This window comes from Jaculus jaculus, chromosome 5, assembly GCF_020740685.1.
Source record: "Jaculus jaculus isolate mJacJac1 chromosome 5, mJacJac1.mat.Y.cur, whole genome shotgun sequence".
Lineage (NCBI taxonomy): Eukaryota > Metazoa > Chordata > Mammalia > Rodentia > Dipodidae > Jaculus > Jaculus jaculus.
In genome coordinates, this window is record NC_059106.1 from 101,084,904 (window position 1) to 101,096,890 (window position 11,987).

Genomic DNA, 11,987 nt, shown 5'->3' on the forward strand with positions numbered 1-11,987 from the left:
TCTAGTCAGCAACATCAAGCAACAGGCACCAAGTACCTCACAGGGTGCAGAGTGCTCCCAAGCTCCTAAGAATGTTTGCATGCTGGGATGATGTGGTTCTTGCCCCCATAGGCACTTACAGACAGGTCCATAGTTTACAATCAGTACTTAAAGGCTGGCTAAACAAATGAAGTAATTTAAGGCAAATTCTTCATCTTCCTCTGGAGCTATTTATTATAGGTTGAATTACTGTAGCACTTGAAATTAATCCAAGATGAAAGGCAAGACTTAATTTGGTGGCAAATTCTTTCAGGCTCATTATGGTTTTTTTTAATATTTATCTAGTAAACAATTGACCTAGTAGACAACTGAAAGTAAAGACTAGCGCTCTTGGGGTGTGAGGGTTAAATTATGGTGCATATTTTACAAGGCAAATGCACTGAATGATATTAGGGCCATTACACTAGTTTAAAAGACAGTGCAGCCCCTCACACACTGCTCATTTAAAGTGAATATTGAAATGCAGTTGTGTATCTAACCCACAGAAAGCCCATCACAATCTTAATGTTCTGTAACAAATAACCCACCTCTTAGGTGCTTTGAAAGTTTTATTTATCCCTAATTGTTAAGTCAAAAGTAATGTAAATAGTATATTTAAAATAAGCTAATGACCTGCATGTTTTCATATGGATGTCAATATATCTACAAAGGAAATACATGGCAATCTTGTCTACCTATATAAAAAAAATAGACTATCTTTCCAGATTTTGCATACTCATCACTGTAAGAAGAGGTATGCGGCATTTAAGGTTTCACAATGGTCAGAAAACAGCAGTTACTCCTGCAATATCTCATTAGCATCTAACTCAAATGTTCTTAGATTACATAATCTAGAAGACGTTTCATCCACACAAAAATCTGTCATTATTCTGAGAAGGCCCCAATGTTACCCCAGAATCCATCAGAAAGAATAGCGATGCAGTGTCGAACAGTGAATCCATCTGACTGGCAGCGTTCACTCAGAAACAATCTGGTCATCGGGAAACAGTCAAAGCTACCACTGGGGACCATTCCAGATGGGATTCTCATGTGGCCAAGGCACGCTATTTCTAAACGGGGGACCACAGGATCAGGGTGAAATCACACCACTGCGATTACAAACTTACAGACATTCCTTTGCAGTGCAACTGGTCCAACTCCTCTCAAAGTAGTTCAGAACTAGTCTACCCACCTCAACCCAAAATAACCAAGAGGGCACACTGGAGCAGAAGTGGGCAGGAGTGTAAACTCTAGCACATTTTTATTGCTGCATTAGTGTGAAGATCGGCACACCTCTACCACTTCAGCACTGTTCCAGGACAAAGGTAGGAGTGTAGTGGTAGTGAGAAAACAGACAATGGCACAACTAACAGAAAAGTCAAACATACATGTCAGAATCTATAATAAACCTGTATCCAAAGGAGTCTCACAGGTCAGTGGTGTGCTGAACTCTGGGTTCTGTGGTAGAGTTCTGCAATGGACTTGCAGGCCACTGGCATGGTAGGCTCATTTCCTGTCTGTTAAAGGGTGAACATGCTACACAGAGCTATCATGGTTTCTACTGAGCGACAGAATGCACAGAAGTTCCAGGTTATTCGTATCAGGGTCACTCCTTGTGCAAAGTTTGATGTAGATGAAGATAAAGTGGCTTCTTGGTCAATAATTGAAGTTTCTTCCTTTTAAAGTCAGTGGGTTTCTTGTACAGTTCTATTACAATGGGCCCAGGTTTAATTTCATCCATCTCCATGAAAGCAAAACACTTGGTGCTGGTAAACCTCTCTTTAGGTTTGTAGTGTTTGAATTCAAAGAAGATAGCTGCACCTTTGGTTAACTTTTCAACATGCTTCTGGAGCTCAATGTCCACATTAAAGTGAACATATGTATCTTCTTTTCTTGAGGCCACAGCAGTATCTTGCACTGGAGTTAAGTCTATGCCATTCAAATTCTTCACACTGACTGTAATATAGGGATCGATGCATTGCCCAGCATCCTTCAGACCAATTTTCTCAATTCTGATAGTGAGTAAGGTCATTCCTGGCTCTGACGGCAACCTGGGTAATAAAGTACCAGGAACTCTAGCAGGAAAAGAATCTGGAGACCCTGCTCCAGCACCACCCTCTTCTTCATCCTCTTCAAATTCCAAATTCTCTTCTTCACCAGGTGCGAAAATTTTTCTTAATGGGACAGGCTGCACATCAAATGGAAATTCTTTATTATATGTAAGAATATTCTTTAGGATTGGTTCTAGCTTCTTCAGGTCCTCCAGTTTAAATTCTTCTTGGGACTGTGTGGACTGTAAAGCTGCACTTCGCAATTCCAAGCATGTTGCAATTTTGCCTATGGTTTTCTTTTGTTCTTCTGTGAATTCAGAATTGTTGTGCTGAGCCTGGGCCTCCTTTTGTAGATGTCTTGCTAATTTCTGATACTTGTCTATTGCCTCCACCAGCTGGCCCCAGGAGTCGAAGTTGGCGCCTCTCCTAAAACTGGTGCCCCAGCACTGCAGCAGACTCTGGGTCACCTCCGAAATGGCCGGTCCCCACCCCGTCCCCCTCCCGCCCCGACCCCAGTGAGTGAGACCAGGCTCTAGGGCGCCATCCTTCCGGGGCCTGGCCCTGACATGGACAGGGCCAGGATAGGAACTGCTACGGTCAACCACCGCCACCGCCAAGGAGCTGCCAAGCCCATTTGCCCTGTCTTGATTTTTTTGTGTTTCTTGTACAGTAATGGAGAGATTTCTGCACTTGAGTTAAGTTGATGCTTTGATTTTCTAATTATCTGCAGTATTCCTTTCTGTGTAAATCTGACTTTATATATCTTCAGTGTAGAAAGTTTGGGTGCTAGTTGTAGCTCTTATACTCCAAGAATCATTGTGACTGCTATTCAAGAATTATAGTAGACTTAGTGGAGCAAATTATTGGCAAATTCTAAAATTCATCTCAGTGTTACACACATGCAATGAAAACCAGCACAAAGTATTTATAAAAGTGTGGGGATTAAACAGATAATCTAATAAAGCCAAAGTCTCTAAAGGTATGTATTGCCCCACACCCTTAATTTTGTCAACTAGGAGGTTAAGATTTCTGTTTTGAAATGTGGTCTAAGTCAGGTTGGAGCCAGTCAGACCTTTACTCCAATAATGACAGAAAAAAAAAGACAGAGGCTCTAAAAATCAGGAAACATCAAATACAATAATAGTCAACTCCAAAATACAGATTATTTGAGAATGATAAAGCCAACAAAGAATATATCATACAAAAGTAATATATAACCTTTCCTGACATGGAAAGGGAGATTAGCACTTCCAGTACAGGACTGTTTATCTGACTTTGTGGAAGTAGGTTTACCTTTTGGAGTAGCTTCCAATTCCACCAATGCTGAGTGCCCACATTGGTCTCTCTCTTGGTGCTGGGTGGCTGGATTTGAATGAGTACTATGGATGTTCATGGTCCTTAAGGTTGGGGGATGGGAGACTATGCAGAGTGCCTGGAGTCATACTAGATTTGCTCAGCTGGTCCCTTCTGTATTCTCCTTCAGCAGCTCCTCAGGTGGACTCTCAAATAGATGAAAATATTTTTGAAAAATACATAACTTTAAAAAAATAGAAGAGACACTAGTTGGAAAGGAGTTCAGTAGAGGAGGGATTTTGGAGGGATAGAGGAGAGGGTGATGGTAAGGTAATATGACCATGGTATATTGTTTATATGTATGGAAGTTATCAAGAAAAAGTTTTTTTTTTGTTTTTTTTTTTTTTTTTTAAGAAGATAGTGCTCAGGGATGTGGTTCACTGGTAGAACACTCATTAATTGAGGCCTTGGGTACTGTTCCTAGCCCAATAGGATGCATAATACAAAGAATGAACCCTAAGTACCTACAATAGGAAATTAGAGAAGTTGGGTGGGTAGCACAAATCTGTAATCCCCAGCGTTCAGGAGGTGGATTGAGAGTTGGAGGCTAGCGTGGACCACGTAATGAGTTCAAAGACAACTTGGGATACATAGCTACATAAAAAAACTGTGTCTTGGGAGAAATAAAGAATAAACATAAGAACAGAAATTAGCTAATAAAGCAGAGAACAGAGGAAATAATACATTTAATAAAACCAAAAGCAAAGAAAAATCAATTCTCTTACTAGGTTGACAAAAACTCCCCAAGAAGACATAAAGTACTAGTATCAGAAATAAAGAGGGGATATCATTATTGAATTCAAAACACTGCTGTAATACTAAGAAAATGATAGAGATAGGTTGTATGCTCACACCATCTTGTATGCTCACACCATCACCAACTTTGACATAATAGATCAATTATTTGAAAGGAGAAAAAAAAAAAACTACTGCCAAAAAAAATCACTTAAAATTAGAAAACCTGAATAATCCAATGTCTTTTAAATGTATTAAATAGTTTAAAATATCTGATCAGGGCCTGGGTGGAGGATGGTTCAGTCAGTCAAGTGCAGTGTTCATATCCCTGATACCAAGGTAAAATGTCAGGTGCAGCAGTGCATACCTGTTATCCTAGGGCTGAGGAGGCAGAGGCAGAGGCAGGGCTAGGGCCAGGAGCAGGAGTAGGGGCAGGCCCAGGGGCAGGGTAGGCACAGAAGTAGAGACAGGCAGAACCATGGGGCTTCCTAGCAGCTATTCTAGCAGAATCAGTGAGCTCCAAGTTCATTGAGAGCACTTATCTAAAAAATAAGGTGGGGAGTGATTAAAAAAGTACCAGTTTTGACTTCTGTCCTCCACATGGCTGTACACACATGTGCATGTGCACCTTCTAACACATGAGCATATACACATACCCTTCCCTCATGAAATAGTTAAGAGAAATCTGGTAAATGCTAAATATGTGTAAGAGTAAAGTCTTATTATTTCTTGACAATATCTTACTTAAAATAGGTGCCAGGCATAGTGGCGCACATATTTAATCTCAGTACTTAGGGGTGCTATGAGTTTGAGGCCTATCTGATACTACTTAGTGAGTTCCAGGTCAGCCTGGGCTAGAGCAAAACCCTACCTCAAAAAAACAAAACAAAACAAAACTCTCTTAAAATAGAATATGTGGGATTGTTTCCCAGCTCATTTTATAAAACCATCATTACTGTAATTACAAACTCAGACAAAAGAATTTTAAGAATATTCTGACAATCATTTTTCAGGAACATGCATAAGAATCCTCAACACAATATAAAAAAGTTAACTTGGCAGTGGTATGAGAACCATCTCATTGACAGATATTTAGAGCCAAAGGCAAGCAAAAATCTCCTCATTAGTCTATTCAGGTCTCAGTCACTGCTGAGAGTGAATCTTCTTGGAGGACAGAGAATGGCATGATGAAGATATGGTAGCCTCTCAAGATATCAGTATATAGCTACAAGCTTGTTCTTGCTAATAAAGCCTTTCTTTCCCTAATAATGTATGTAAGACTGAAAATATGATCAGAGTATCTAGGGAGTTTTTTGCAAAGATCATGAGTTAGGAGGTGAGACCTATGGATTCAGAAGTGTGTCTGCTCTCACTTGGTGTTTGCATTGCAAGGTTAAACTGGAAAAGAAGTATATGAAATCAGCTGCTATCAGTAACACTGAATGAGAACAGAAATAGATTTTGACTGAAGATACAAGTGTATTTAACTGACCTCTAGCCAACTGAGTGGTTTAAAGTGAATGTGGAAGTACAGAGAAATTTTGTCCACATAAACATATGTGCTGAGTGCAGGAGAGAAAGGCCAAATGAGTCCTGAAGACTAAGATGAGAAAACAATTTGGAGAAAGGTCAGGAGTGGTTGTGCTGCCTCAGCATAAATCTACAGGCTGTAAAAAGTATATGGAGTGTATTGTGGTTATGATTTGGGGAAGAATAGTTATCTTGGAGGTATCTAGTAATAAGCCTGTTGGAATAGCAATCAACTTCATAAGCAGTAGAGAGGCTTTTCTAACTCTAACCACTGACTGTCAGTAGGGCATGAAGAATAAAGGCAGTAGCAAATATCAGAATTTAATATGGAAATTTAAAAGATATAATTGTATCTTTTCCTGATTGAAGTTATCAGGTAGGTCTACATAGTAAAGCTAAATTAAAAGAAGTTTATAGTGAAATTCAGTACTACTAAATATTATTTTGAAGTCTTCTGAGTAAAAGGATATTATCCTTCCCTACTTCTTCCTTGAAGCAGATGTAACTGTCTGCCTTTCTATGATAAATAAAGAGTAAGCTATATTATCAATATTACATGACTTGAAACAGTTTCAGGATGGAGGAATAAACTTTTGCTATGTCATATCACTCTGATATTGAGGATTAACTGTTATGGGTAAACAATATTTTATTTTTATGGTTTCAAAGATATGTGATCAAATTTGTTTTTGTTTTTTGAGGTAGGGTCTCACTCTAGTCAAGACTGACCTGGAATTCACTTTGTAGTCTCAGAGTGGCCTTGAACTCACAGCAATCCTCCTACCTCTGTCTCCCAAGTGCTGGGATTAAAGGCATGTGCCACCACACCCGGCTCTGATTAAATTTTTTATAAATTGATAGATTTTATGGATTGATCTTTCCCTAGCCACCTCATTTGTGGCATGGTTTCTTGCTCAGGGCTTACAATCTGCTATTCATTGCTGCACTTGACATGAGCCTCTGAGCTTCTGGAACATTCTTTCAACATCCCATTTCACAGTTAGCATTAACATGTTGGGAATACAGAAGCCCACTGTGTGCATTTTACATGGAGTATGAGGAAGTAACTGGGATACTCCTGCTTGAGTAGTGAGCACGTTAATCATTGAGCAATCTCCCCATGCCAAATTTTCATATATTTTGAGGAAGTTTTTAAGTGAATTTAAAATATTAAATTATGTAAATTTATACTTATGAAATATACAAAATTAGAAAATAACGCTCAAGATTGATTCTTTCTTGGCTACTTTGTTACATTTTGTCATCATCTATTCTTTTTTAAAATGTTTTTTATTTAATTATTTCAGAGAGAGAAAGAGGGAGGAAGGGAGGGAGGGAGGGAGAGAGAGATACAGAGAAAGAGAGAATAGACACACCAGGATCTCTAGCCACTGCAACCAAACTCCAGATACATGTGTCCCCTTGTGCATCTGACTTAGATGGGTCATAGGGAATTGAACTGAGGTCCTTTGGCTTTGCAGCCAAGTGCCCTAATTGCTAAGCCATCTTTCCTGCCCCCATCATCTATTCTTGAGCTTATGCACACTTGGTGTATCTAGGTAGCAGAAACATTAGATTATACTGCTGACCAAACTTTATATTTTTGGTATCACAGCAGAAGCTTGAGTCAGTCACAGAGGAAGCATTTATTTATGTATTCATTATCAATTTTTATTAACATTTTCCATGATTATAAAAAAATATCCCATGGTAATGCCCTCCCTCTGCCCTACTTTCCCCTTTGAAATTCCATTCTCCATCATATACCCTCCCCTTCTCAATCAGTCTCTCTTTTATTTTGATGTCATGATCTTTTCCTCCTCTTATGATGGTCTTGTGTAGGTAGTGTCAGGTATTATGAGGTCACGGATATCTAGGCCATTTTATGTCTGGAGGGAGCATGTTGTAAGGAGTTCTACCCTTCCTTTGGCTCTTACATTCTTTCTGTCACCTCTTCTGCATTAGACCCTGAGCCTTGGAAGGTGTGATCTAGATGTTACTCAGTACTCTAGTCACTTCTTTCCAACACTATGATACCTTCTGAGTTGTCCCATGGTCATTGCCATCTGAAAAGAGAAGATTCTCTACCCAAAGTGAGAGTAGTATTAATATAAGGGTATAAATATTAAGAGAAATACTTACTGGGAAGTTTGACAAGCATAGTATATACACTTATCCAGACATCAGCAGATGTTACACCCATAGGGCTCATGACTACCCCTGTTTTAAGTTTTCAGTATCAGGGATGTATTCCCTCCCATGGAGTGGGCCTCCAGTCCAATTGGAGGGCAGTTGGTTTCCACCATGACAGACATGCCACTATTGCACCCATTGGCTCATTTGGCCTGGCTGGCCAATTAAAAGGATTGTAGTGTCCACTGTTGAGTATCTTCACTGGTGGTATCTCTTTCTCCCATTGAACTACATGTAGAATGGCTTCTTCAAATGAAGTATGTGTGTCAGAAGTCAACAAATGGCCTCACACTGGTGATTTACTTGTTAAAGATTTATCAGGATACAGGAATTTAAACTCTTTTAGGATATAGATTTTGGTATTTTTACTATAAATGCTCAAAACTATTTGCTTTTTGCATAAATTAATGGCTAACTTGTGACAAATACAGCAAGAATGTTAAAATAAGAAAAATGTGGTGGTTTGAATTAGGTGTCTCCTACAGACTCATGTATTCTTAAAGTTTGCGTCCCCAGATGATGGTGATTAGGAGGTTGGGGGGTCTCCAAGAGGCTGCAAGGAAGCCCACAAATTTATCTAAGGTAGGGTAAGTTATACAAGGTAAGGAGGAAAGCCAAGGGGCCTTTTTAGAGAGACTATTAGAAGGATACCAGACCTATATGTCACTGGACCTGGAAGCAAGAGAAAACCAGTCTGCCATGAACATGGCTTTTGTCAACCAAGAGGCACCAGACATCCGCAGAAAACTCCAACAACTGATGGTTATGTGGGTAAGCAGATGTCAGAACTGGTAGCAATAGCAGAAAAAGTTTACAATAATAGAGACCCCAGAAGATAAGCAGACTAGAGGATTAGCCAAAATACTACTGGCCGCCATGGGAAAATCTGACCCAAGGGAATTAAAAACTATGGCTTATGGGAGAGACAGGAGCAAACCAGCCCCACAATTGAGAAGGGAAGGACAATACTGACCCCACCTCCAAAAGGACTAATGTGCTTATTGCAAAGAGATGGGATACTGGAAAAATGAATGTCCAAAAAGACAAAGGGACAAAAATCCTAAAATCCTGGAAACAGGAGAACTTAGTGACTGGGGACATCAGGGCTCACGTCCCCTCCATGAGCCCTTGGTAACCTTTAAGGTGGAGGGGAAACCAGTGGACTTCCTGGTCAATACTAGGGCTCAACATTCTGTCCTGAAACATCCTATGGGACCCCTGTCCACTAAAAGGACATGGGTCCAGGGGACCACTGGGACAAGTCAATATTCATGGACTACCCAAAGAGAAGTGGACTTAGGAATGGGACAGGTAATCCATTTGTTCATGGACATTCCTGGGGTGCCCATGTCCATTTCTGGGGTGAGACCTCTTGACTAAAATGGGGGCATAAATCCATTTCAGCCCCAGTGGAGTACAGTTTCTTAATCAGAATGGTCCTGTACATGTGTTGACTGTGTCCCTGAAGGAAGAATATAAATTCTGTACTTCACCCTTCCAAGCTACCTATGAGGGAATTATGAGAAAGGATTCCAGGTGTATGGGCAGAAAGAAATCCGACAGGGCTGGCCAAACATCAGGCCCCAATCATGGTCCAATTGAGGGCTAATGCCAGCATAATCCAAGTCGGCCAATACCCTATGCCCCAAGAGGCCAAACTAGGTATGACACCTCACATAAAACGACTTTGGGAATGAGGGATATTAGTCCCTTGTCAGTTCGCCTGGAATACCCCCTCCTGCCAGTAAAGAAGCCCCACTCCAATGACTACAGATCTGTTCAGGATTTGAGAGAAATTAATAAACAGGTGGAAGACATACAACCCATGGTGCTGAATCTGTACACTCTGATAAGCACTTTGCCACCTGAATGCAATGTGTACACAGAGCTGGGCCTTAAGGATTAATTCTTCAGTTTGCCATCGGCCCTGGCCAGCCAGCCTCTGTTTGCCTTTGAATGAAATGACCAGAATATGGATTCAATGGGCAATTAACATGGACCTGATTGATCCAAGGATTCAAGAACTCACCCACCATTTTTGATGAAGCATTCCATGAGGATTAGGGTGAGTACCATCAAGCCCATCCCCAAAGAACCCTCTTGCAGTACATAGATAACCTCCTTATAGCAGCTTCAGATAAATGAGCCTGCCACTCAGCCACAGAGGCCTTGCTGAAGGAATTGGACCACATGGGATACCGAGTTTTAGCCAGAAAGGCACAGCTCTGCCAGAGAGAAGTAACTTACCTTGGGTACATATTCAAAGGGTGCCAACACCTGTTGTCTCAAGCCCACAAAGAGATAATCCTCAACTTTCCCCACCCCAAAACCCGGTGACAAGTATGTGACTTCTTAAGGTTGGTGGGTTTTGTTTGTTTGTTTGTTTTTGTTTTCTAAGATGAGGACTTGCTCTAGCTTAGGCTGAACTGTAATTCACTATGTAGTCTCAGGGTGGCCTCAAACTCATGGCAATCCTCCTACCTCTACCTCCCGAGTGCTGAGATTAAAGGTATGTGCCACCATGCCTGGCTTCAGAGGGGTTTTGTAGACTCTGGATACCCAGATTCACAGAATTTGCCAAGCTTCTCTCTGAGGCCACAAGGGGACAAGAAAGCTCCATAGAATGGACCCCAGAAATGAGAAGGCCTTCCTCTGATTGAAAGAGACTCTTCTTGAAGCTCCAGCATTGTCTTTGCCAGATATCCACAAACCTTTCCATCTTTACGTTGATGAAAACAAAGGCATAGCTATTGACTCAAACTCTCAGCCCTTGGAAGAGGCCAATTGCTTACCCATCAAAGAAAGACCTGGTGGCAATGGGATGGCTCCCGTGCCTCTGAATAATAGCACCACTGCCTTATTGGTCAAAGACTCAGATAAGCTAACTTTGGGCCAAACCCTGTGAGTGACTACTCCTCATGCTATTGAAGGAATGCAAAAGCAGCCCCCTGACAGGTGGCTGACCAATGACTGACTGACTTATTACCAAGCTCTTCTTCTCAACCCCCCACAGATTCAATTTGCTGCCAGTCAGGCCCTCAGTCCCACAATACTGCTACCTGATCCAGATCTGGACAGTCCTATACATGACTGCTCAGAGATGTTGAGCAGTTTATGAGGGCCCCGACCAGATCTCAAGGACTTTCCTCTTAAAGGGGCAGAGCTGACCTGGTATACATATGGTAGCAACTTCCTTAAAGATGGTGTCTGGTATGCAGGAGCTGCAGTGACAACTGAAGAGACAACTGTATGGTCAGAAGCCCTCCCTCCAGGCATATCTTCCCAGAAAGCTGAATTGATAGCCCTAACCAAGGCCTTACAATTAGGCCAAAGAAAGAGATGCAATATCTATACAGATAGCCATTATACCTTTGCAACAGTACATGTTCATGGGGCCATTTATAAAGAGAGGAGATGACTGACAGTAGAGGGAAAGGCCATTAAAAAGAAACAGGAGATTTTGCAACTCCTGCAAACCATATGGCTACCTAAGGAGGTATCAATCATGCATTTCCCTGGACACCAGAGAGGAGGTGAGCCTACCTCTAAGGGCTGACATGCAGCATGAGAGGCAGACCTTCAGGTTGTTACTACCCTGATGACAAAATTGACTCCAATGGTGACACCAACCTTGCCAGAGACACCAAACTATACTGACACAGAACAATGGAGGATTAAGACCTGTATGGCAGCCTAGAACAAGGATGGTATAAGACCCCCAGCAAAAGGATCATCCTCCCATCAGACTTTGCTAGCCAACTCACTAGACAAATAAACCAGAGTACTCATCTAGGTCAACAGAAGATTGAGGACTTACTTAGGCCAGCTTACCTTAAAGTTTTTGACTTGAGGTAAAAGGCAGCAGAAGCCATAGACTGACGCCATGCCTGCCACCTGGTAAATGCAAAAAGTGGAGCTCCTCAGTCAGGAATCAGGGAAAGAGGAACCTGACCAGGGGTAAATTGGGAAACTGACTTCACAGAGATAAAACCTGGTTTATTTTAGACACCTTTATTTATTTATATTTAGACACCTTATAGACACCTTTTCAGGATGGACTGGGGCTTTTCCAACCAAGAATGAGACTGCCACAACTGTAGCCAAGAA

General features: G+C 41.3%; 1 protein-coding gene across 1 annotated transcript; it reads right to left on the reverse strand.

Annotated features, from left to right (window-relative positions):
• Window positions 1-1,584: 1,584 nt before the first annotated feature.
• LOC123460686 (axin interactor, dorsalization-associated protein-like) lies at window positions 1,585-11,765 on the reverse strand. The gene is made up of 2 exons (XM_045149158.1): window positions 11,712-11,765; window positions 1,585-2,758 (listed from the first exon to the last, which is right to left on the reverse strand). The coding sequence occupies exons 1-2, from the start codon at window positions 11,763-11,765 to the stop codon at window positions 1,625-1,627; spliced, it is 1,188 nt and encodes a 395-aa protein (XP_045005093.1). The 3' UTR covers window positions 1,585-1,624.
• Between the last annotated feature and the right edge of the window lie 222 nt (window positions 11,766-11,987).